The sequence below is a fragment of the Panthera uncia genome, chromosome B4 (genome assembly GCF_023721935.1).
Source record: "Panthera uncia isolate 11264 chromosome B4, Puncia_PCG_1.0, whole genome shotgun sequence".
Taxonomy (NCBI): domain Eukaryota; kingdom Metazoa; phylum Chordata; class Mammalia; order Carnivora; family Felidae; genus Panthera; species Panthera uncia.
The window spans coordinates 45,340,208-45,367,261 of NC_064809.1; the positions used below are offsets into that span (position 1 = coordinate 45,340,208).

Sequence of the window (27,054 nt, forward strand, 5' to 3'; positions counted from 1 at the left end):
TGGTCTACTTTGGTGACTCCCGGAACCCTTTGTGGACCACAGCTGCAAAAAGGATCGTCAACTCACGGTTGTAGAATCATCACAACACAGTCAAGGTGAACGTCTCTGATGTGGACACGTTCAAGCATATGGCACATGTCCTTCTACCCCGGGATTTTTGGCTTTATATTCTGGAACAAAACTTGGGATTCTTGTAACAGTAAACATCATCACTAGTACTCATAACGATGTTATTTATGAGACTCTGGAGTCGTGGAAATAACTATACTTAGGATCGGTATCAGCTGTTTGAATCGAAGATCTTTATTTCCAGACAAAGATCTCGTAAGGACCACAGATGAAAGATCACGCACAAATCACATTTTCCCCTCAATAGCAAAAATACAAGTTCAATAATTTTTAAAAAGCAGTTTTGAGTGCCCTAGATAGCTGGAAAAACGTTGCTGATTCTTTTTCTGGTCTACCACAGAGCTTTCTAAGTCAGTCAGAAGGATGCCGCCTACCTGGGCTGTATTATTTCCCACCACGAGAAAAAGAGCAGGGATGGAATATGCTGATTTCAGAAAACTGGCAGTGAAGGGCTCTGAAGGAAGGAAGATTGGTTAAGCTGGAGATACAGCCGGCAGCTTTGCTCCTCCCTCTCCCCTGAGGAAGCGGACACAGGAACACACGTCCAGGAAGGTCTAACTCAGAGAATTACTCATGCTTTCACCAGCCAGACCTCATTGCGGCGTCCGTAGGGCTTCATGGGAGGGTCGTACCCAGTGCAGAAGTAGATGTCACTCCGGCAGGTGGCTGTGCCCTCCAAGGCGGTCCGCAGCTGAGCGGCGTGTGCTACATAGTCGGCCTCCTTGGCATAACCACCAAACTGCCTAGGGTAGAAGAACAAGGGGCTGGTTAGGAAAACACGCGGTCTCCAAGAGAGGGGGGAGTCTTTAAAAAAAGAAGTCACTGGCTGCTCTTACTATGACAAGCACGTGAGAGCAGTAAGATGTTTGCCACTTCCTAGATGGGGAGATTTGACCCCTCTGAGCCTCAGATCCTCGTGTGTACAATGGGGATGTGCTGTCTTTTCCCCCCAAGGTTGTTATGAACATTAAATAGAGTAATGGATGTGAAAAACTAATGCAGAGCCTGAAACACAGGAGTCAAGTGCTAAGTGTGAGCTTCCCTTTCCTTTCTGGAATCTCCCCGAGCGAGGGTAGGCTGACCTTCCCATAGGCTGGGCCTTCGCCCTTCTCTCTAGATCTCTCTACCGCCCAGGCAGCCACTCCTCTGGGCCCCTCTGGCTCTAGCTGAGGAAGGAGGAGGAGACAGGGGCGTTAGCTAGGGTGGAGCTGAAGCTAATGTCTCTTCCCCAGCAGATCCTTTTTGAGGAGGGAGCACATCACAGCAGTGACAGGTAGCAGCTCTGTTAAAAACACAGAGCGACCAAAGGCAGAGACCCGAGGAAGGCTTGGGAGGCCCCTTGGCAAGCTGTAAGCATGCCCCAAATAAAGAAATCACTTCTAATAAATCCCTTCTCCTGTTCAAATCATGAAAGCCTTCTTTTTCTAGCATGTAAAAAGACTTTCCTAAATCAGGCTTTTTCTTGATGGCAGAAGGTGGGGACAGAGAAGTAATAAAGCTTGCCTTTTCAAGATGATTATTCCCTCCTTACGTCATCTGCCTACGCTCCAAAATTCATCCTGTGGCCTACCCTAAATATACCACTCTAAATCTGGGTTGCACTAAAATCTTTATTAGAGTCAAATATGTCCCCAATTCTAATGAGCTTTATGACTCAAAAGTCTGAATCTGCACCAGGCCAAGATTAGGCCAAATGCATTATTTTTGGTGGGGTTCTCTGAGTCACGCTTTGCTCTTTTATAAGCGGTTAGTCATGCTGGGCAAGCATTCAGCACGTTGATTACAGGGTTACTGATGTAAAAACACCCAGGATTTCATCTTTAAGGGATTGATTCTTCCAGTGTCTAGACAATCACCATAGAACATGGACAAAGCTGAGACCAATCTGGAAGAGAAGAAAGTTGGTTCAAGTATATCAAAGAAAGACTACAAGGCACTTGAAGAAAAGCTGAACTCTAACTCAATGAGAGAAAACTGGATTAGCAGACCAACGATGAACATTAAGGAAAGACTGTTCTGGCAATAAAAGCTTGCAAGACATTGGAATTATTTTCAGAGAATGTCTATAGGTTGAGAGCCACTTGCCTGAGACGAATCAGATGCTGAATGTAGGAGTGCGGAGCGCCCTCTGCATCCCCCTCTCATGCTGTGACACTACATTTTATCCTTGAAAATGAACAATGTTGGCTCTTTAGGCTACTGGGTTTTTGAAACGTCCAAAGAAGGTGTGGTCCTCAAATACCTTCATTCATCGGTTGGAGCCAAAATGGCTAGTTGTGTGCTCAATCATACTACCTCTGCCCTTTCCTAGCTCATGGTCTTGGGCAAATGCTTGAATTTCTCTAATCTTCAGATCCTTCAACTGTTAAATAGGGTCAACAGCAGAATCTCAGAAGGCTGTTGTAAAGATGAAGGGAGAAAAGACTGTGAACTGCTCAGCACAGTGCCCGTCACAAAGTAAGCCCACAACAAACAGAAGCTGTTGCTGTTACTTTGCAATTCTGCTCAGAACAGCTATCTGGTTCCCTGCCTTTGGGGTGGGGGACATGACGGTAATCTACGGTAATATCAGGAACCCGGGAAGACAGCTTAGTAATGAAGACCCGACTCAATAAACAATCTCACCTTCTCAACTGGACCCTCTCTCCAAACCCTGTTTACTTTTTCACTCCACTTCTCCCGCCCCCATTTCTTTTCCCTTTTTCTTTTTGTTTTTTCTCTCACTCTCTTTTGTTTCTTTCCTTTCCTTCCTTCCTTCCTTCCTTCCTTCCTTCCTTCCTTCCTCAGCACTTATGACCTTCTAATATACTATATAATTCATTTATTGTGTTCATTGTCTATGGTCTGAATTCCTGAAAGAATATAGGCCCCATGAAGGCAGGGATCTTTGTCACTTTCCCCCCTGGTATATTCTGAGCACCTAACACAGTGCCTGACACATATTAGATCTATTGGCTAGATGAACAATTCTGGGATAAACAATAAGGATTAGGGTCTTCAGGTCGACAGACCTCAAGATGATAGCACTTAGGTCTATTGGCCTCCATATTCACTCACTCATGTAATAAAATCTGAAGCACATACTAAGGAGACAGTAGTGGTAATTTAAACAAGAAAACTGGATTGACTGGAGCCACACTGGGAAGGGCTTTGAATGCCATGCCGACTTTGAACCTAATCCTAGATGCAAAGGTGGACCTACAAGGGGGTTGAAAGTAAGAGGCTGACATGATCAGGTTGTGTTCTGGAGAAATTCCTCTGGTGGCAGTGGAGGGAGAGATAGAGTCAGTGGAGGCCAGGAACAGCCAGGTTAGAGGTGGAAAAGGCTTCTGGACAAAGGCACGCGTGAGGGGTGACTGGATATGAGGGGAGGGCAGGGAGAGGTGGAGGAGTCGAAGATTCTCCAGGGCTTCCAGTAAAGTCTCTAGATGGCAACTGGTGCCAATAACCAGAATAGGGATGCTAGGTTGAAGAGAAGAAGGAGCAGGGCGAGGACGGTCAATAATATGGTTTGGGGGCATGTTGATATGAAGGTGCATCTGTGAAATACATTCATGCAACTATTACTGTGTACCTAGGTGTGTGTCGGGCACTGTGAAAATCTCCTCAGACCTGGGAAAGAACTGGAGTCAGAGATCCTGATTTGGGAAGGTGGGCCTAGTGACAGCTACTGGGAGTCGTCAGTGAGTAGCTACTGGCTGTCATCATGGTAAGGAGGGAGACGAGGCCTGGATGGTGAGCAGACAGAGGGTCAGCAGTTTGCTCTTGGGAGTCCTCCTCCCCAAGCAGTGAGCGGAAAAAGTGGCCTTGGCAAGGGCCACTGGAGAAGGAACTTGTCTGAGACGTGACATGAAGAATGTCATCATTTGGGGATTCTTAAGTTCATTAAAAAAAAAAAAAAAACAAACCCAATTAAAAAATATTTATTCCCAGGCTGACTGAGATGCTGATAATGGGAATAAAAATTCCCTATTGCTTCATCATGGAGGTATTCTACTAGAAAACAAACCAAGCGAGTGGGCCATGAAACAGATACATGTGTTCTCCTCACCGGTAAATCAACCAACTCACCCATACCCAATCACAGAACGGCATAAACAGGCCAGAAAACCAAACCCCACAGGGCACGCGGTCCTAATAAATGATTCAGGCCCAGTGCTGGCTCCTCAGCCTGTTCACAGGTAAGCTGCCTCCTTCCTCCCTGCCTCAAGCTTCCAAGCTATCCGCGGAGGATAACACAGTGCCCATGGCTCTCCAAGTTCACATGCACACGTTTGAGTGTGATTTCAAGAATTCTCGTAACGCGCTTTGAGCTCCTCAAAGGAAGTAAACACGAAGTCTATACGTTATTTTTGTAAGCCTGTTAACAAGTCTCAGTCTCCATCTTCAAAGAACCTCTCCTCGGGGCACCTGGGTGGCTCAGTCGGTCAAGCGGCTGACTTCGGCTCAGGTCATGATCTCACAGTCTGTGGGTTCGAGCCCCGCGTCGGGCTCTGTGCTGACAGCTCAGAGCCTGGAGCCTGCTTCTGATTCTGTGTCTCCCCCTCTCTCTGACCCTCCCCCGTTCATGCTCTGTCTCTCTCTGTCTCAAAAATAAATAAATGTTAAAAAAAAAAAATTTTTGAAAAAGAAGCTCTCCTCCGGGGCACTGCATTTTATCTCCCCCCACGTCAGAGTTCAGCACTTGGAACAAAGAATTGGGTTACTATGGGAACCGAGGAAAGACACACACACCCTAGATTGCAGAAACATGAAAGGAGCTGACTAAAAAGGTCTGGAAGAGGTTGGGGAGGCGGGGGGGGGGGGTTGTGGTGATGGATGATGCAGGCATCAATGAGGCAGGCCAACAGACAAGAGGCTTTGGTCCAAAGAGGCAAAAGATAATAATAGTTCAGGCATGCAAATAAAATAGGAAGAGAAATGCATGGTCTAGCCTGACCACCCAACTTGGTCTAAAACTTTATCAACAAGCCCACACAAATTTAGAGACAATCTGCTATGCACGTAGCCCTGTGCTAGGCAAAAGAGGTATTAAGACTAGGAGCTGATAATTTCACGTCAACAGGAAAGAAGTCACACTATAAGGCATTTCAGGCCATCAGACTGAACCGTGCTCACGGAGTCGAGCATCACGGGGCACAACACACAAGCTAGACACCACAGAGCTGTAAAGACGACGAAGACGTCTATCTACCCTCTCGAGGTCTAACTGTAGTGGTCAGGACAGAAACACACATAAAGATTATATAGGGCAGAAGGAAGCACTAGAATGAAGGTAGAAGGTACAAATGGAATGCTCTGGGGGCGGGGAATAGGGAATGATTGGTTCTGACTTACAACACGAAGGGAAGGCATCACGGAGGACCTGATATTAAGCAATTGTTTATTGAGCATCCCTTCCTGATGCCAACAATGAACAATACGACAAAAATGCCTGTCCTCACACAGCTTCCAAGAAGCAGAAGCTGGAGACAGTCTGTAGGAGGAGCTGGGTGAAAGTGAAAGCGTGGAAGTGGAGGGTGCCTGCGCATGTGTTGGAGGGGGGCCCTGGGAGCTGGGGGGCGGCGTGCGCTGAGATCAGGTGGACACGGAGTGGGGCGACGTCGTGGATGCGATGCCATGACAGAGCATTTTTACTAGGCTTCGCTGCCTGGCTACACATTCGGGGACCCAGCCCAAAGTTTCCCCATCCCCCTTCTCATTTTATTACTAGCTTGGGCTTAGATCCCAACCCTGATGCGTGCCCAGGTCAGAGGCAGGCGCGAGGCCCGTGACCGGAGTTGAGCAGCAGAGGGGAGGGAGTGCGATCGGTCCCACGCTCTATGGAAGGTGGTGATAAAAGGACAACTTAGAAGGGGCAGAGGTGGAAGAACTAGAAATTATCAGGAGGACACGGCAACAGTTCAGGCAAGAGGTGCCGAAGACCAAGGCGGTGCGGATGCAAGGGGAGGCACGGCTGGGGGGTGACCAGGACTTGGCCGACAGTTGATGTGCCAGGTGAAGGAGTCAGGATGACATTTGAACGGGACGAGTAGGAGGACAGAAGGGACCTTTAGTAAGACAGAACACAGGGCATCAGATCTGGGGAGGACATCTGAATTCCATGTTCGACGTATTGATTTGGGAGACCCTGGGGACGTGTTTGGAAAGATGCTTCCTGGGGAGCTGGGAACGAGAGGCTGGTGGTTGGGAGACAAGGCAGCGCGAGCCGTGTTGACTCAGGCTCACCCGCCCAGAAATGGTGACTGAAGTCCCTTCCAAGTACCCGTTCGCGAAAGACTGGTGGGACACCTGACCGGTTGTGGGGGGAAATGTTTTTAGATTCGGAATCTCATCACTGGCAGGCTCTAAGAAGGGAGGCGGCTTAAATATCAGAGGTACTCGATAGACATTTGCCCAGTGGAGCCAAACTTCCCAGTTAGTACGAACATTACATAGCACACGGGCTGCACGTCTCTCCAGATGATGCTTAGACTCCTTCAGGGCAAGGGCTTCCTTGCCTTGTCACCTGTCCCTCTTACTGTTAGATACTTCATGCCAGAGTAAGAAATATGCTCCTGGGGCGCCTGGGTGGCGCAGTCGGTTAAGCATCCGACTTCAGCCAGGTCACGATCTCGCGGTCCGTGAGTTCGAGCCCCGCGTCAGGCTCTGGGCTGATGGCTCGGAGCCTGGAGCCTGTTTCCGATTCTGTGTCTCCCTCTCTCTCTGCCCCTCCCCCGTTCATGCTCTGTCTCTGTCCCAAAAATAAATAAAAAACGTTGAAAAAAAAAATTAAAAAAAAAAAAAAAAAGAAATATGCTCCCCTATAATCTCAACCCACAAACACGACTTCTTATCTCGGAAATAACACAGTCCTCAAATACTTGAGACATCATCTGTCTCTCATCTCTCTTCCCCACTAGAATGTTTTTCGGGCTTCAAAGGGCGGCCACGTCACTTGTTCCCCTGCACTATTTTGAGGACCTATAGCAATTCCTGGCACAGAGTAAGTGAATAATGAATATGTGGTGTTTTTGAATGAATTCATGGGTGTGTAAATGGCCTCACCTTAGTCATGTTGAGTCTAATGATTGCTAAGACATTCAAGGGAGCTGGAGAGATGGTCAGGCTGGAGATTTACCAATGGAAGGGTGACAGTTGAAGCTATGGGAGGGGACCAAGATTTTTAGGGAGGACAGCAAAAAAAGAGAAGTGCAGGGAAGGCAAGGACCAAGACTTTCACTCACTTATTTATTCAACTTTTAACTGAGCACTTACTAGAGACTAGCCCAAGGTCCTGCCCTCAAGAATATCCTGGTGAGGGAGTAGACAATAAACAAATGAACAAATGGGTATATAATGCAGGTGAGAATAAGTGAGGTGAGGAAAATAAAGGGTGAGGGGACAGAAAAGGAAGGGGTGAAGTTTTTGAAAGAAGGTGAGGCTCCTTGCAATCAAAAGGACAGAGCTTGAGTATTGAGCTGACTGAGGAGGCAAAACTATATTATGTCACCCTCGGCCTGAGCCTCCTGTGATTACAGATGGGTGCTGGAATTATCTACGAACTTGGCTAACACTGGTCTATAGCTCTGGAAACACCCTAGAAGCTTAGCAGTTGTACTCTTTTTACCAAAGTTCATGTTCTCTAGGCTGAACTTCCCAAGCTGCCAGTGTCCTCAGTTAGGGGCTGGTTATTTATTTATTTATTTATTTATGTTTATTTATTTATTTTGAGAGAGAGAGAGTAGGGGAGGGGCAGAGAGAGAGGGAGAGAGAGAATCCCAAGCAGGCTCTGTGCTGTCAGCACAAGGCTGATGTAAGGCTCGATCCCACAAACCGTGAGATCGTGACCTGAGCTGAAATCGTCTGACACTTAACCGACTGAGCCACCCAGATGCCCCAAGGGCCTGGTCATTTAGAGAGAAAAACAACATCAGCATCCGTTGGTGCCTCATGGCTGACAAAGTGGTGTCATATGCACATTTCACTGGACCCTAACAACAGTGCATCATAGGCTTTATTTTATTTTATTTTAATGTAATTTTTTGAGATATCAAGAGTGTGAGTGGATGAGGGACAGAGAGAGAGAGAGAGAGAGAGGGACGAAATCTTAAGCAGACCCCATGCCCAGCATGGAGCCCGACACAGGACTCGATCTCATGATCCTGGGAAGGGTTAAGAGCCAAAATTAAGAGTTGGACACTTGGGGCACCTGGGTGGCTCAGTCAGTTACACGTCTGACTTTGGCTCAGGTCATGAGCCCTGCATCGGGCTCTGTGCTGACAGCTCAGAGCATGGGGCCTGCTTCGGATTCTGTGTCTCCCTCCCTCTCTTCCCCTCCCCCGCTCACACTCTGTCTCTCTCAAAAATAAACATTAAAAAAAAAAAAAATTGGATGCTTAACTGACTAGGTGTCCATAAGTTCTATTTTATAGATGAGAAAACTAAAGCTCAGAAAGCCCAACTGTAAAACTCATAATAATTAGAGTTGAGGTTTGAACTGAAGTGTATCTGTAGGAGCTTGACTTTTTTGTCAATTCTAGTAAAACTTGACCTGATTCTCAGAGGGAAGTGAAGTCAAGAAGAGAAGAGGCTAACTCTCACCAAGCGTCTACCTAATGTCTCGCGATGTGTAGGCATTTGTGGATACACAATATTGCATCCTCACAACAACCTTGTGGGTTAGGTACTCTTGCTCCATCTTATACTTGGGGAAACTGAGGCACAGAGAAGCTCGGCAACACGCCAAAGGTCCCGTGGCCATTGAGCTAGCATTGGATCTCAGGTCACCCTGACAATGAACTCCTAGTTTCCAACACTTTATACCCAGACATTTCACCAAAACTGTCAACCTCCTCCTGCCATCGGTCTCTGTTGAACTCAGTGCTGAATTACGCTGAGGAGGCTGAGCTGTAACCTAAGTGGCCTTTGTGGAACACAGAGGGAGGACAGTGGTCTGGAATGGGGCCACTCATATAAATGTGAGGGTATTTCTATTGCCTCTTGTGAATACTAAAAGGATTCTGATAGTATTATTCTTTCTTAGCCTTCTATTCATTGACTGCTAACACATACTAGTAATAAATGTATACTCCCTTCTGAACATCCCTTCACAAGCTCATACAAAAGGAAGGCTGAATGAAGGATGCAAAGCTTTCATTTTGGAATTAATTTTTTGGTCATCTAATGCACATACTGTGTACTTGACTTTCTACTACCGCATTCACACTGCCTTCCACATAAAGGTACTTTTAAATGCACACTTGACTTGCAGTGTCACCCAGTGGCTGGTTGAGGAATAACATGTTAATTTAGGACCATGTGTTCGGTTAAAAAAAAAATTCACTAAGCCATGCAAGATACCATTATTTATCATTTTCATCGGTCTAGATTTCAGAGAATTAAAAGGAAACTTCCACAGACCTGATGTTAATAGTACTTTTAAAGAGATCTCCTCTCACACTATAAGGAACGAGGGTCCTTGGAGAAATGGCTAATTCCAGCTCTAGAGCAAGAAATGCCCAGATGTGCTTGAAACATTTCTGTGACACCAGAAAGCAAGGAAGCTACCATAGAGCACTAGAGTCATGTCCAAAGGACTCAGAAACCAATTGGAAGAGGCTCCCCCTGGCCAAAGATGGACAATTTGAACATCAGTAAGAACAGCTACAAAGAACTGAAACACATCCATTATGTCTAAATTCGTATGTTAATACCGACACTCAAAAAACAGATCGACACCACCTTGCGTGTGGCAGATGTTCAGGAACGAAGTCATTATTCTGAAAACAGATAAGGAGAAGGCAACAAGCTACAGAGAAGGTATCTTGCATTTTCTCTACGACTCCATCTCAGGGAAGTCAAATGGCAGACGAGGAGAGGTTTCTCTTTGTATCAAAGTATTCCAGCTAATAACTGAAGGACAAATAGAACACATTATCACTTTACCAGGTATAAGAAAGGCCTCTAGGCAAGGGTGATCTACAGTCGCTGACCTCACAAAAACAGAGGCAAGCAAACCATATGGGCCCCCGATAGAGGGATACAGCACCACCTATGAAACATCCTTGCCAAAAGCAGCAGCTGGAATCTGACTATGCCTCTGGTTCTAACGACTAATTTACAGGCAGTGCCAGAGGCAGAGGAACACGTTAAAAGGTCACTGAAAGGCAATCTGCAACATTCAGACTACAGGAAATAGGACAAATGACCCCTAAGCAGTAATGAAAAATGAAAAGGTGTAGTGGTGAGGAAGGCCGCAGATTAGTAAAAGCTTAAAAGGCATACCAACCAATTGCAATGGATGGATTTTATTTGGATCCCGGCTCAAAACAAACTTTTAAGAACAAATTTTCAGGTAGTGGGAGAAATCTGAACACTGGACATATTTTATATTATTATCACATTAATGAAATGTTAAAATTTTAGGAGTAATAAGACATTATGAGTGTGTTTTTAAAAGGTCTTTGGTAGTCACACTGAAGTATTTGTGGATGAAATAATAAAATGTCTGGAATTTGCCTAAAAATAACCCAGTGGAGGGGCTGGGTGGTAGTTGTGAGGGTACCCATGACACAGATTTGACCTTGAGTTAATTATCTTGAAGGTGAGTGATAGGTTACATAGGACGTCATTAAGTTTATTGTATCTTTTTATTACACAGGTTTGGCCTTGAGTTAATTATCATTGAAGGTAAGTGATGGGTTACGTAGGATTTCACGATCTTCTATTTTTTTATAAGTTTGAAAATTTCCAAACTAAAATGTTAAAAGAAAAAAAATCATACCAACTCATCACCCTGGGTCTGGTAAAACAGACGATTCAAAGCCAGCCTCGTCCGCTTGAAGTCTTATGCGAACTGATTTAACCATGTCAACCTCATTCCTCATGAAATCAAAAGGAGTGAAGGGAAAAAAAATTACTGAACCTTACCACAGGTCATGAAGTGATTTGTAAAGACAGAAGCATCTTAGTAGCTACTGAAAGGTACTCTTTAGTAATAATCCTATGAGGGACATTGTTATGGCACTCGACAGATGGAGAAACTGTCTTAAAGAGGGTGAGGGACTTCCCAAGCTTCTGGGATTCAAACGAAAACATACTTATTCATCGGAGTATACCAGACTGCCTCCCAAGACACAGGGAAGAGAATGGAACAGAGGGATCAGGCATGAAGGTCAGATAGGTGAGACAGAGGGCATAAGATTTAAGGAGGCGCTTATTCTCTCAGTGCTAACCCTATACTTGGACAACTATGAAAGTGGGTGTCTCTTTAAATTCTGGGCCACAGGCACCTCAGCTCGCTTCCCCACTCTAGTCCCTGCCCTTGGGAAAGACATTCTTTTTTTTTTTTTTTTTTAATGTTTATTTATGAGAGAGAGACAGAGAGACACAGAATCCGAAGCAAGCTCCAGGCTCTGAGCTGTCAGCACAGAGCCCGACTCGGGGCCAGAACCCATGGACCTTGAGATCTTGACCTGCGCTGGAGTCGGACGCTTAACTGACTGAGCCACCCAGGTGACCTGGGAAAGACATTCTTTACTTAGAGTTTGCTTTCTCTGCAGACTCTGTAGTGAAGGCTGGAAAGTCTGATGACTGGAGAAAAGCGGAGTTTCCAGTGCTAGCGGTCCAACTGCAGTACACGCACTGTCCTCTGGGGGGCCCTGCGTCGCTTGGCCTAGGACTGCCCAGAGCAGCCAAACTCACATTCCAAGCCTTAGTGTTGGCAACAGAGAAAGTTGCACCCTCAGGTGCAGAAGTGGGGCGGGGCAGTCAAATAAGTATGTTTGGAGGCCCCTGGGCGTGGACAAAAACTCTCCAGTGCAAGATTATTTGTATATTTATTTTTCTTTAAGTTGTTCCAGAGTAAGAGCAGATCCATACCTATAGTTGATACTGGTGACGTTCCTGGTCTCTGACTATACATGGTTCAGTGCCTGCCACGAAGTAGGATTTTGAAAACAGGGAGTCATTGATTATCTACAAGAGACTTGGTTTCTGAAGGGAGGTTGGGGCCCAAAGAATAAAAACCTGCAACCATCTGTACCTGTTGTGCTCTACAGTCAAAAGAACATGACCCCATTCGAGGCCCTGGCAACAGGACTAGAATGATAATAGTGCTCTGCTCAAAGGACCATGGACAATGAACAGCTAAGGGGGTGGCAGTCCAGCTCTGGCAAATACTCCCTGCCCTTCTGGCATTCAAAGGGAGCATGGGCTAGAAAAGGAGATTCCCCCAAGTCCTTTGTGTATTTATGTACTCATTTACATATTCGTGACCCCAAACTACCGCTTGACTTAGATATTCCCAGAGTCTCCCAGAACCCTGCTGTGGCTAATGTGGATGTTCAGCTTAAGCTGTGGGGATACTCTATCCAGGTGAATTTGGCAACTGGCAAACGCATTTATTCAGCTACAGTACAAATGTTTGTGTGTTGGAAGCTGAAGAAACTGAAGTGAGAAATTGTCAGGACTCGGTATTTCTTAACTTAATTCATCGACAATACAGAGAAATTAAGGAAACAATCCTATTGACATCAAATAGGAAAGAATACCTAGGAATAAATTTAACGAAGGAGGTAAGAGATCTGTACCTGAAAACTGTAAGACATTAATGAAGAAAACTGGACAAGACACAAATAAATGAATAGATATTCCATGCTCATGGATTGGAAGAATTAATATTGTTAGGATGTTCATACTACCAAAAGCAATCTACAGATTCAATGCAATCTCTATAAGAATTCCAATGGAATTTTTCACAGAACTAGAAAACCAACCCTGAAATTTGTATGGAACCGCAAAAGACCCCAAATAGCCAAAGCAATCTTGAGAAAAAAAGAATAAAGCTGAAGCGTATGTCCTGATTTCAAACTGTATTACAAAGTTATTATAATAAAAACTACGGCATTGGCATAAAAACATATACAGATCAACGAAACAGAATAGAGAGCTCAGAAACAAACCCATGCATATATGGTCAACCAATTCACAACAAAGAAGCCAAGTGTCTTCAATAAATGGTGTCTGGAAAACAGGGCAGCAACAGGCAAAAGACTGACATTGGACCTCTATCTTACGCCACACACAAAAATCAACACAAAATAGATTAAATACTTGAACATAAGACCTGGAACCGTAAGATTCCTAGAAGAAAACATAAGGTGTAAGCTCCTTGGCATCAGTCTTGGCAACAATTTTTTGTATTTGGCAACAAAAGCAAAAATAAACAAATGGGACTACATTGAACAAAAAAGTTTCTGCACAGCAAAGGAAACCAACATAATGAAAAAGCAACCTACTAAATGGGAGAAAATATTTGCAAATGATATATCTGATCAGGAATTAAAAGCTGAAATATATAAAGAACTCCTATAAATCAACAGCAAAAAAGCCAAACAATCTGATAAAAAAATGGGCAGTTGGTTAAGCATCTGACTTTGGCTCAGGTCACGATCTCATGGTTCATGGGTTCAAGCCCCATATTGGGTTCCACGCTGACAGTGCAAAGCCTGCTTCAGATCCTCTGTCTCCCTCTCTCTTTGTCCCTCCCCTGCTGACACACACACACACACACACACACACACTCTCTCTCTCTCTCTCTCTCTCTCTCTCTCTCTCCCCCCAAAGTAAATAAACATTTTTAAAAAGTGGGCAGAGGATCTGAATAGACATTTTTCCAAAGAAGACATACAAGTGGCCAATACGTACATGAAAAGGCGCTCAACATCACTAATCATCATTGAAATACAAATCAGAGCCACAATGAGATATGCCTTCACATCCATTAGAATAGCTATTATCAAAAAGACAAGAAATAACAAGAGTTAGCAAGGCTATGGAAAAAAGAGAACTGCGCACTGTTGGTGGGAATGTAAATTGGTGCAGCCACTAGGGAAAACAGTATGGAGGGTCCTCAAAAAATTAAAAGTAGAAACTACCATACGATCCAGCAATTCCACTTCTGGGTACATATCCAAAGGAAATAAAATCACTATCTTGAAGAGATATCTGCACTACCATGTTCACTGCAACATTATTTATAATAGCCAAGATATGGAAACAACCTGAGGGGCCATCAACAGATGAATGGACAAAGATGTGGTACATATATACAATGCAGTATTATTCAGCCATAAAAAAAGGACAATCTGCCATTTGTAACAATGTGGATGACTTTGAGGGCATTATGCTAAGTGAAATAAGTCAGACAGAGAAAGGAAAACACTGTATGATCTCACTTATATGTAGAAGTGAAAAAAAACAAACCCTGAACTCACAGAGAAGAGCTTGGTGGTTGCCAACGACAGGGGATGTAGGCGGAGAGTTGGAGAAATGGGTGAAGGTGGTCAAAAGGTACAGATTTCCAGCTATAAGATAAATTTGTCCTGGGGATATAATAGAAAGCAAGGAGACTATAGTTAACAATATACGGTAATAAATATTTGAAAGTTATTAAGAAAGCAGATCTGAAAAGTTCTCATCTCAGGAAAAAGCAATTGTAACTATGTCAAGCGATGGATGTTAAGTAAACATTATGGTGATCATTTCATAATATTTACCTATATCAAAGCATTACATCTTGTATACTTTAAGTCACTATAATGTTATATTTTAATTATATCTCAATAAAACTGGAATAAAATATAAATGTAATGTAAATGCTTCCTCCAGATGATTAAGGAGTGGTGATGGAAGTCACGTGCTACCCTGGATGCCTAAAGATTCCTCTCCTTACAACAATAGAATAAAAACAGAGAGAGAGGCAAACCATAAGAGACTCTTAAACATAGAGAACAAACCGAACGTTGTCGGTGGGGAGGTGGGGGGATGGGCTAAATGGGTGATAAGCATTAAGGAGGACACCTGTTGGGATGAACACTGGGTGTTACACGTAAGTGATGAATCACTGGGTTCTACTCCTGAAACCAATACCACACTGTATGTTAACTAACTTGAATTTAAATAAATAAATTAAACACACACACACACACACACACACACACACACACACACACAGAACCCTCTCCTTACAGGGAATAGACAGTGATGCTTTCCCTCTCCTCGATCTTAACACTGTCATCGGTGGGAACTGGCGGGTTGCTCTGAAACTGGTTTGGAATCCGGAACCAGACTTTCAATTTCTTCTGCAGGGAGCCATCATCACTTGGAAACACAGCAAAGGAAATAGGCACGGTCATGCCCATCCCGATTCCTGAAAACATAAAAACCCACAGAGTGAGGGTATTGTAGACAGAACTTTGGCTCAGAACTGTGAAAGACCTGCTGGTCTCATTCTTCTTCCAAATCAGGATTCTTTTTGTTCTTGAAATTAATAATAAATCTTTCAGGTATGAAAACTATACAGTCAGATACATACAAAACACCTCTTATTTGTATATTTTGGAAATAGGAGTGTAGTGATTCAACTCATTTGGAAAACATTATTTGCTAATATATATCAAGACTGTAAATAGATCAGTATCTAATTACTCTCTATTTAAATATAAATTTTAAGGAAATAATCCAAAATGTGGAAAAGGCTACAGGTGATAGGATATTCATTGCAGCAGAATTTATAATTGTGAGAGACTGGGAGCCATATAAGTGTTCAAAACAGCAATATGTCTAAGTGAATTATAGGCGCATGATACAATATAACATAGCTATCAATAATTACGCTTAAGAAGACAATTTCTCAAAGGTGGAAAATAGTTATGAAATAAGTAACAGAAGGGTATACAATTGCACAAACACTATGATTACATTTTAAAAGCCTATTAAAGGATGCCTGGGTGGCTCACTCGGTTGAGCGTCCTACTTTGGCTGAGGTCATGATCTCACGGCTTGTGAGTTCAAGGCCCATGTTGGGCTCTGTGCTGACAGCTTGGAGCCTGGAGCCTGCTTCGGATTCTGTGTCTCCCTCTCTCTCTGCCCCTCCCCCGCTCACGCTCTTTCTCTCTCTCAAAAATAAATATTAAAAAAAAGCCTAGCAAAAAGCCCTAAAGAAATACATTCAGAAGACAACAATGATTGTATTATTTGGGGTGCTGTTGTGTTATGTTCAAAATTTTCTTTAACGAGTTTTATAATTTTTATACATATTTTCTTCTAAAAAAAAGTTATGACAGTATTAAGAAGGAAAAGATTTCTGACTTCCTACTGGTGGACTTATACAAAGCCTGATTACTTTAGTCCTAGTAAATGTTACTGAGGTTAATACCAGTTTCTAACTTTCTGAATTATCAGCTTGAGAAATACCCTAAAAATAAAACATCACATCTCTTTTTTCACCTTGCTTTCTGATTCACTTTGGGTTTGCACTGATCATAAAGGGTAGTTTAAATTAGAGAGCTTTAGTGTTACATTCATATTAAATATGGTTTTCATGCTGACAGGCACACTGAAACTTCACGCCCATCATTTTAAAAATAGGGGCACAGCCATCACAGACTGCCAAGACTGTAAGGAGTGGGACAGCTTAAAAATTCTCAGACCCTTCATTTGCTAGAACAGAGCCGGGGACCTGCCGTACTCAACACTCACTGAGCCTCAGTACCCTGCAGATTCTGAGCAACCAGACCAGGGGACTGAGCAGAGATGTTCAGCCTGGAGGCAGAGGTCTCGGGTCAGAGGTTGGCCTGGCTCTGTGACTCGGCTTCCTTCACTCAGTCATGGTAAGCACCGTACGGTTAAAAACCCCAGAGTGTATGTTCACGCCTGGGAGAGAAGCAGGAAGGCAGTGATACTGAGCAGGGATACCACCCAACGAGGGGGAGGCTGGGATGAAGTCAGTGTGGTTCCCGCCCGCCCCCCACCCCCCCGCCTGCCGAGTGCCCCCGTGCACACAGTACAACAAGTTCACAGGCCACGGAAACACATGGTGACATGTGCCTTGTGGCCTCTCCCTGTGTTTTCCACTGATGACGGGAGCCGTAGCAAGCTTGCCTCTGAGACTAGAGCCACATCCCTCAGGGATACTCACCCTTGTCATTGGTGCCCCCCACATACTTCATGACCTTGGGCATGGCTTCACGCAGACCCTCATCCACAGGCTTATCTGTCACTTCCACTGTGGCAAACTGTCCGCCTTCACAGGTCCTCTCCTCATAGGAGACTTCTTCCTAGGGGCAGAATACACATGCTTAAGAGATGTAAAGTGGTAACCTGTGGTGACTCCAGAAGCAGTAACGGTCCAGCTACAAGAGACCCTGACTGCTAAAGAACTTTCCATGACGAACCCGGGCATGGTGGCAGGGTAGAAGAGAGGACAGTAGAGGTACGAAGGGCCATGAGAAAAAGGTTCTGGGATTTCTTACAAATGTAGAGTCAGCAGAAAAAAAAACTTGGTATAATCAATATTCTCAGAGAGATAAGAGAAGATACTGCATTCCCAAGCCACTCAGAATGTCCCCCAGAATGCGATAAAAATAGAATGTCCAGGGATCAAAGGGCTCTTCGAAATTAAAAATACAACAGAAATGAAAAATTCAGTGGAGAGGTCAGAAGATAGAGCGGAAGGAAATCTTCCAGAAAGTCAAGTGAAAAGGCAAAGAAAACAGAGGAGGAAATGAACTCAGGGGATCAGGCCAGGAGATCTAACATCTGAATGACAGGAGAGCCAGGAAAAAGAGAAGAGAATTGCAAAGGAGGAAACAAAGAGATACAACAACAATGCCACAGACTCCAAGGCTCCAGGATGGGCCTCATTCTAGAAGCAGGGACTCCGGGCAAGAAGAAACAGAGTAGTTCTCTTCACTCAGTACTTCCAGACACTACTCCTGTCTCGCTAAATGGTACCCCTCCCCCACTCCCCTGGATGCTCAGCTCCACTACTTCTCCAGAGCCTTCCTGGCGGGACCCCCACCCCCGCCACCCCCAGCATGACCACTCTCTGTGTGGGTCTCTGCCCGAAGGTCCTTTGCCATAGAGACCCACGCAGCTCTCCTTCACTCCCTCCTCCTCTTCCTTGCCCTGTGATAACTCCGATAATTTCATATTCCTCAACATACACTGTAAGACCGTGTCTTTCAAACGTTAAAGAGAACCACGACACATAACAAGAAATGTGTATTTTTTTACAAGGAGAAACAAAGCTTCACAAAAATAATACTTTACCCTTCGGGAGGGGATACATTCTGAATCTAGCCTTTTCTTTCTTCCCCGTTGACTTCCACTCTACTCAAGTAAATTTCATGCTATTCCACGAAAAGAAGAAACATGTGCCCTATATTGAGCTATCGGGTAAGGAAACACTGGTGCAGTTTGAAAAATCTGCCATGAAGTCTTTGTGGACAAGAGCTATGCCACAGAGCATCATAAATTAGATGCTCAACAGACGTTTATTTATTGATTAAGGAACTGCCTCGCTTACTAATGATGATGAAAAACAGACACATGGGAGAGAGAACTTGGCTGCCCCTGGCTGGGGAAACAGGACTTCCTATGACATCCTAGACTGAAAGGTCTCAACTCCCAAGGGGACCGAATGACTCTCTGGAGGTGGGGCTAAGTGGCCTGGATAGTCCGAAAAAGTACACTTACATTATAATTTTGTGTTTAGAATGAGAAAAATACCTATTGTGTTTGTAATGCAAAATTAAAGGAGAATAGCAAGAAGCAGGGCGGGGGGCGGGAATTGCACCAGACCAGGAATCAAGAGGCTGAAAATCTACCTCGGCTACTAATTCCAAGGATTGCTGTGAGGCCCTCCCCTCGGAGAGCGTCACACTACCAAAGAGTCTCCAGTAGCAAACCCTGCTGTGTAAACGGGGCGGTTTTGCTCGTTCTGGCTCTGTCGCAGCACAGACGACACACACCTTCCACTGGAGGTCCCACCGAGTCCTGCCATTTATGTTTTAAATTCCAGAAATGCTACTCTGTGAATCACAGAATTTCAGCCTGAAATTTCCCAAAGAGGAAATGAAGAACCAGAGGGATTGAACTGCCCAAGAACACACAGCTACTAAGCGGTGAAATTGGAACCAGACTTCACACCTCCAAACCCTAGTCTAATGCTTACTGCCGGACTCTATACTGTATGGGGGATGATGTTAGTGCTTTGAAGCATCTTTCTTTAGCTACTGAGTAAGTTATTTCTTTTTTTTTTTTTTAAGTTATTTATTTATTTTGAGAGAGAGAGAGAGAGAAGGAAAGAGAAAGGGAGGGAGAGAATCCCAGGCCGGATTCTGCATCGTCAGCATAGAACCAGACGCAGGGTTTGATCTCATAAACTGTGAGATCATGACCTGAGCTGAAATCAAGAGTTGGATGCTTGGGCACCTGGGTGGCTCAGTTGGTTGAGTGTCCGACTTTGGCTCATGTCATGATCTCACGGTTTGTGAGTTTGAGCCCTACATCGGGCTCATTGCTGTAAGCACAGAGCCTGCTTTAGATCCTCTGCCCCCCACTCCCTGCCCCTCCTCCGCTCACGCTCTCTCTCTCAAAAATAAATAAAATATTAAAAAAAAAAAGTTGGATGCTTAACTAACTGAGCCACCCAGGCGCCCTGAGTTAGTTACTTCTGATAGACATTTGTGTGCCTGCATCAAACTCAGAATAGGGGCATCCAAATTCATTTCATGGACCCTCATCTCTCACAACTAGAGAAACCAGTGATAAACTCTCAATGGAGAAAAGAGCTGGTTGGCTCTTTCCTTTGTTCTTTCTTTCCTTCTTTTTCTTTACTCAACCTACAACTATGGGGCATCTACCGTGTGCTGAGCACTGTGGCATGGGCTACGATACAGAGAAGAGAGACAGAGTCTCTGACACCAGGAGGGGCACGGGCTAACAGGTCGCTTCCCAAAGAGGATCCCAATTTAAAACAAGTTCCCCTGGTATTTTGTACAGGCCCTTGTCCTTTCGAGACACAATACGTATTGTAATTACAGCTGAAGAATAACGTGTTTAACCTCCACCTGCAATCCCAGGCCCCATGGGGGCAGGGGCTGTCTGCATACTTTAGCATGTACTACTGTGTCTTGCATATATTAGGTACTGTAAAGGTCTGTGGGGAAGGAGACTGCGGAGTAAAACCTGGTCTTACCCTAACAACAAGAAATACAACAGACAGAGCTGGGTAGAGAGATAAGAAACTAGTCTAGTTATATTTATGCTGGAGAAAAGCGGGGTCACAATGTCTAAAGGTGGTACCATGGCAGGTCCCACCTTGTTTTTACAGCATCTAAGTCCATAAACTCTCATTGTTTACTGGATCGCTGAAACCTAAGTGACGGGTATTACAAAACTACTCTAGTTCTCGAGGGGGAATTGAAATAGAATTCCATTTCTGCAGAAAATAAAGCACCTAGGTTAACCCAGTTAACACATTTGGTTCTTCAGATTTAATGTCTTTAGTGTGTTTCACTGTCACATGGAACAGAATAGTCCACCTCCGCCCCAGATCTGGCTAGCTTATGCTCCCAGTCATATAAGGATTTGGCCCATGACTACAAACACCAATATTCAGCATTCGATGGGAACCCTGGTCAAGTTCAAACTCCAGACAGGGATCTTGCAACAATGCCTCTTGCAAGGGTATTTGCAAGGTCCTCTGCAAGGTCAGTTTTTTTTTTTCCTTGCCACCTGATGTGGTGGGTGTACATGTTAATTCTGGAAGCCAGCTTTCTCATTGTAAGAAAATAATAATAACAATCAACCTAACTCAGGACTTTCTATGTGTCGGGTATTATTTTAAATATTTTGCATGGATTCGTTCACTCAGTCCCTCCAATGATCTTGTGAAGACGTTAGTGTTTTTATCTTCATTTTCAGATGAAACTGGAGCACAAGGGGTTAAATAACATGCCCAAGTTACAGCGGGCCGGTGATTGAGCCAGGATTCCAACCTAGGATGTCGGGTCCCAACCAATGTGCACAGGCTGGAAAAAAATCCCATAAAGATGTCAGTTGTTGATGTCAGTCCTGCTCTGAGCATCCACAAGACCCACCCAATCCAACACAGAGAGCAGTGTGTCCTCCTCTCTCCAGAAGCAATGTGGAAGGCACCTGATAAGGTCTGCAGCAGACTGGACCTCCCCCATCACAATCAGTTCTGAACATCTGGTGAGCCTGAACCTGAGCTACACAGGACACGCTTCCTGCCATCAATTTGCCCAGCGAAGTAGGCAACAGTTCCTGACCCAGACTCTTTCCAGGGTAAGATGCTCAATTTCAGGGAGAGTCTGTTTTCAAAATAATAACACCCTGAATTTGTGTGTGTGTGTGTGTGTGTGTGTATATATATATATATATATATATATATATATATATATATATATTTAAAAAGGCTTGTAAGTACCTTTGAATATTTAAGTAATTGTCACATAGGCATGGTGATTCTTGTATTACAGTTGAGGAATTTCAGGGTTCAGAGTGGTTAGGAGGTCAAGTAGTTTACCCAAAATTACCTGTGAAACTAAAGGGATACTAACACCATACCAACCAAGTGTTAGGTATTTTGTTGAACAACTTTGAATTGGTTATCTCATTTAAGCTTCCAAACAATCTTATAAGATACAAATTATTTCCTCTCATGCTTACTTCAGAGAAGTTAAGTAAGTTGCCTGTGACCACACAGCCAGTAAGAACAGAGCTGAGTTGTGACATGATATTACCATATTTGAAGGGGGTAAACATTTTAAATGTTTATTTATTTTGAGGGAAAGAGAGCACAAAGTGCAGAAAGGGCAGAGAGACGTAGAGAGAGAATCCCAAGGAAGCTCCTTACTCAGTGCAGAGGCCTATGCAGAACTCAATCTCACCACCCCAAGATCGTGACCTGAGCTGAAATGAAGAGTCAGAACGCTTACCCGACTGAGCCGTCCAGGCACCCCGCATGCCTTTTAAAAAATTAATATGTATAGTAACACTGGGAGCAGTTGGGAAAGATATTTTTATATCCATTCTACAGCTGCAGAAACTGAGGTCGGTCAGGTTAAATGATTTGCATCAGCCTGATAGCAACATCCCAGATAGCACCATACTCCCATCAAACGTTGAGGGAAGATGCTTATCAGGGAGTTGTATTTGTCCTTAGAGGCACCAAATCAGTGGTAGGTGACACTGTATCCATAAGGGAAACAGAAGCTACCAGAGTATTTTGAACAGAGGCATCTTGATTCAAGGAACTAATTTCATAAATAATAGAAGAGCGGAGATGCCCCACAGGGAACAGTGAGGCAACCCAGAGGTGAGTGAACACCTTAGGAGGGGTAGAGGGAGGATTATGCTACCTGAGCTCAGACACCTGGATCACTTGGTGGAAGCTAGAACCATGGTGGCCTGTCTAGAAAGAGCTGGATCCACAGAGACACTCTTGGTGCCAGAGCCCTGATAGTTTGGAGAAACACCTTCCTCCCTTCCTCCCACCCTCTTATCTCCCAGTAGTGCCTCCCACTGGGTGAACCTCACTGCCAGGTGCCTGACATCGGAGCCTGGGAAACAGGCAACTGGGATCAGCCCCCACTCCACACAGAGACCCAGAGAGCAAAGCAGGGAGTGGGTGAGGAAGGGATCTGAGGGCAAACAGGCAGCAGACCAACTCAGACCTGAATGTGCAATTGTCTCTTAACCTAAAGAGACCAAGTAAGCTGGATTCCACTATAGAAAGGAAAGCTCTCTGGAACTTGTTGGTAACATGTGGATTCTATAAGTGTTAGGGCCAAAAAGCACCGTAGACATCCCTGGGCTGAGTCCACAGACTGGCAGGCACACAGGCCTGGTCTAGGCACAGACAGATCCTATGGCCCGCAGTTTACAAACATTCGTAGGCAGCTATCCACAGTTAAAACCGACATATTTGCACAGCCTCACTCCTAAAATTCCCTGTTCCTTCCTCTCTCCCCTGCTTGTTTTTCTTCACAGCCTTGATCACCATCTGATAATGATGTTTGACCTGTTTTTTTGTTAACTAACCACTAAGATGTAAGCCCCATGAGGACATGGAATTTTTTTGGTTTTGTTCACTGCTCTATCTCCACAGCCTGTAAGACGGACTGGCACACAGATGGCACTCGACAAGTAGTTCCTTGTCGAATAAATTAATTTTAACTTGGGAGAGTTCACACCAAGAATCTGGATTTCTGGTCTTCCTTAAAAATCTGGCAACTCTGGTTTATGTCTCTGTGAAGCCACATCACTGCCTTTGTAGAGGGGGCCGTGAGTTCTCTCTGATTTGCCTCAGACCCCACCTTGCCCTAGCACCTAACACGGCTAGCGTCATTCCCCTTACCTGCTTGGATGCTTGTGGGCATCTGACTATGTCACCCTTGATCTGGGCTAACCTTGATCATTCTATGTGCTGCCGAGGAAACGGAGAGACAGACAGATGAAGGGACAGGCCTCTGGTTATAGTTGCTTGAAGAGTGCAGACTAGAGTCTAGTTGAGGGCTTTTGTGACCATCACTGTAGCAGGTACCAGAACTTGGCCGCCAGACAACACAGTCCTTTAACATACGAGATGCGAAGCTGGGAGCTGAGTCTACAAAGTGCACAAAGTAGTTGTCTGCAAGGAGACTATGCTCTAGTGGGGGACTCTGTCTTCAGGGGGCAGTCCCATTTGCTTGTGCTAGCACTGATGTAAATTTGGGGGGAGACAGCAGTCACGCCCTCTTCACCCAACCTGTATTCTAGGACCCAACTCTGGGAGTCCCACTGGCCAACATACCATTTCACAGCTCTGGGCCTTTGCACCTGCTCTCTCCTTTTCTGTGCACTTCTAACCTCTCTGAGGCCGAGCTGAAGACACCTCCTCAGGGCAGGCCCCCTCATCAGCCCCTGGCAGAATGGTTTGTTCCTGCCCCTGTGCCTCTGTGGAGCACAGATCTTGTTCCTTTATACTCAGTCCTCCAGGAGTTGGGAGTTTCTTAAGGACAAGCATGTTTCTGGTCTTTCTGCAACCGAAGGTCTCCCAGGAAGCAAAAGAGCAGAATGCTTGGGATGTTTAAACTAAGGAATGCATTCAACAGGCGCAGTTCTATCGCCACGGGGTACCCCTCCCCCAAAGCAACCTCTCCTTTTTGTCACCCCTCCTCCCAGCAGAGCCCTAGGCCTGCTGTGCTGGACTTCCCTTACTTCCTCCTTCCCAATTCACGTGCTGGGCACTGGGGGGCCGCGCCCCCGGTAGGCGCCAAAACGCACATTCCGGAGCACAGCGCTGTCCCACCTGCCCGTCAGAACCCGCCCCCGCCCCCCCTCCGATCAGGGTGCGGTGGGAGGTGCCGCCCCGCTTCAGGTCCTCGGCAGCCCTGCGGGCCTACCTTGCCCCCTTTGCTCAGGACCTGCCAAGGCCACGTCTCTACGCTCCCGAACAGCGAGTTCTTGATCATGCCCAACATGGTGCGGCTGCGGCGCTCCGGACGCACCTGCGGACTCGAGGTTGCAAAGGTGGATAGGGCGAGCGGGGCCGCAGGCCGCGGGCTGGGCTGCTGGGGCTCCGCCCCGCGGAGCGGCGCTCGAAGGCGGGCTGGGCGGGGCACGGCGGGAGCGGCGGAGGAGGGGCCGCGCTCCGCCTCCGCCGGCCCCGCCTCCTCCACTGAGTCCGACAGTTCTGGGGGGCCTGGAAAGAGATTCTCCCGCGTTAGGGATTTAGGCAACGGTAACGGAGAACTTCCTACATCCCGCCGCCCTCCACTCTGTCCACGGCTGCTTCTGCTCTCAGGTACCTGGACGCCAAACTTCCAAGCCTCTGATTCCTCTCGGGCTTTTTTGGTGCTCCACTCTTAAGGCTCTGCCCCTCGCAGGGACTGAGTAGACGAGGTTCAAAGTCTCTGTAGCTCCTGACCCCTGGAGACAGCTGATGGCGGCATCTCCACCTACAGATATCCCAGTGTATCCCGCTCCACCCCGTTACCTCTCATCTGGACGATTGAAAAAGCATCTTAACTAGTTTTCTCCTTACTACTTTCTTTCCTGCAACCAGTTTTAATCACAAATTCCACGTTAATTTCTCAAATCGTGGCTTTGCTCATTCATCCCTTCTATTCAGAACCTTCTAACCAATGTTATTACCATTTGTTGAGTGCCTGTTCCCCCTGACAAGCATTTTACAAATATCACCTCCTCTCACCACTAAACATGCATATTTTATAGCCATTTTACAAAGGAGGAACTCGATACTCAGAATAATTGACTTTCCTAAGGTGAAAGACCAGTGTGCAGCTTAGCCAGGATTTGAATCCCTGAGCATGCTGTCCATATGCATGGTGTCAATATTCTCTGACAGTACAACGTTCATTGTGTCCCTGGAAACACCCTGCGGTCCTTCTGTCTGAACTCACCCACCATTTTGTTTATTCAAAGTGTTCTGCCCATATGAGGAATTTAAATGCACCTTTAACTCACTGGTAATCATTGTCATCTGGAGTTGTTAACCTAATTGTTAGCCTCATTTGTGCAGGCAGCTCTGCCCCAATCTTGAAGGACTTCCTGCTGTGCCTGCATCTTGACAGAGAGGACCTTGAACTTGAGCCAGATAGTGGTGATCAATAATGGTGATGCTGATGGCGTCCAGTTTTGTGGTAACATATGTTAACCTTATTGTGTATAAACAAGATTTACTTTTGACTAATATTTGTTGATTACTATAAAATAAATGTTTAATTATTTTAATTACTTGATGACACTGATTATGAGGCACTGTTATTTTATGTGCCACCAAGAAATAAAACAAATGTTACCTGGTAAACTATGATATTTAATTGATTTGAAATCATCCAGGGACATTAAAATGTGAAATAGCATGCAGTTTACGATTCGGAAGAGATTGTATGTTGCTTTGTAAGAGTTCCTGGGTCTTTCCTTCTCATAGTCATGTCCCTTTTATTACAAACTAATCTATTAAAGGGCAAAGATCTATTTTTCTTTAGCGTTACCCTCATCCAAGGGTTGCTCAATGGCTTTCCAATGATTAATAGAATTCTTCTTCTTTTTTTAAAATATTTATTTATTTTTGACAGAGACAGAGAGAGAGAGGGAGAGACCGCGCGCGCATGAGCGGGGGAGGAGCAGAGAGAAAGGGAGACACAGAATCCGAAGCAGGCTCCAGGTTCCGAGCTGTCAGCACAGAGCTGGACGCTGGGGCTCGAACTCACAGACTGCGAGATCGTGACCTGAGCCGCAGTCAGACGCTCAACCGACTGAGCCACCCAGGCTCCCCAACAGAATTATTCTTGACATTAGATCTAATCATCTGTTTTAGTTACAGTGAAATGGGGCCTATTTCTCAGCATGGTCAAGGAGCAAGAACATTTGGGAATCAGAAGAACATAGGGTCAGAAGATCTGGATTCCAATTTAGCTCTGTCCTGCTAGTGTGATTAGTCTCCTCTGCAAATTCCCGAGCCTCTGCAGGCCTCCGTTCCTACATCTGCAATGTTGGGGTAATAATGTCCCTTTACAGTGCTGTCAGCAGGATAGAAATTGCTCAGGCACTTAAAAGCACTGTGTGGACTGTTAAGGGCTAGACTCTCCCTACTCCTAGGATTAAGTTGGTTGTACTACCTACAACTGACCCCAGCTGCTTCAAGAGCATTGTATGGATGCATCATTTTAAAGCACAGATTATTAGTTTTCCTTTCTCTGAAGACTTTGATATGTTGTGAGATACTTCCCTTTGCAATTTATTAGCTATTAAAATTGAATAATGTTGACCGTGTGTGTACTATAGACAAAAGATACCATATGGATTGTTTAGGCAGTGGGGTTTTAAGGATGCAATGTTATGATGAAGCAGAATTTGGTAGGAGAGGGATAATAATAACACTCCTTAAGGGCTGTATATGAACCAGTAAGCATCAGACGTGCTCTATTTGGTTTATCTCCTTTAACCTTGACCCTGGGAGGAAGGTACTAGTACTTCCCCAGTGTTGTAGATTAGGAAATTGGGGCATAGAAAGGCTAGGTAATCTACCTAAGAGCAGGCAGCTAGTAACGGTGAAGGTAGGGT

The 27,054-nt window shown here is 45.1% G+C and overlaps 1 protein-coding gene across 3 annotated transcripts; it reads right to left on the minus strand.

Annotated features, from left to right (window-relative positions):
• Positions 1-422: 422 nt before the first annotated feature.
• HEBP1 (heme binding protein 1) lies at positions 423-24,569 on the minus strand. 3 transcript variants are annotated; one of them, XM_049625089.1, is made up of 6 exons: positions 24,369-24,424; positions 23,342-23,590; positions 17,093-17,231; positions 15,142-15,322; positions 14,388-14,495; positions 423-872 (listed from the first exon to the last, which is right to left on the minus strand). In XM_049625089.1, the coding sequence occupies exons 3-6, from the start codon at positions 17,133-17,135 to the stop codon at positions 701-703; spliced, it is 504 nt and encodes a 167-aa protein (XP_049481046.1). In that variant the 5' UTR covers positions 17,136-17,231; positions 23,342-23,590; positions 24,369-24,424; the 3' UTR covers positions 423-700. The 3 variants fall into 3 exon arrangements, with proteins under 3 accessions (XP_049481046.1, XP_049481044.1, XP_049481045.1); XM_049625087.1 differs by lacking the exon at positions 23,342-23,590 and having other exon boundaries at positions 24,369-24,569; XM_049625088.1 differs by lacking the exons at positions 14,388-14,495; positions 23,342-23,590 and having other exon boundaries at positions 24,369-24,563.
• Positions 24,570-27,054: the final 2,485 nt, after the last annotated feature.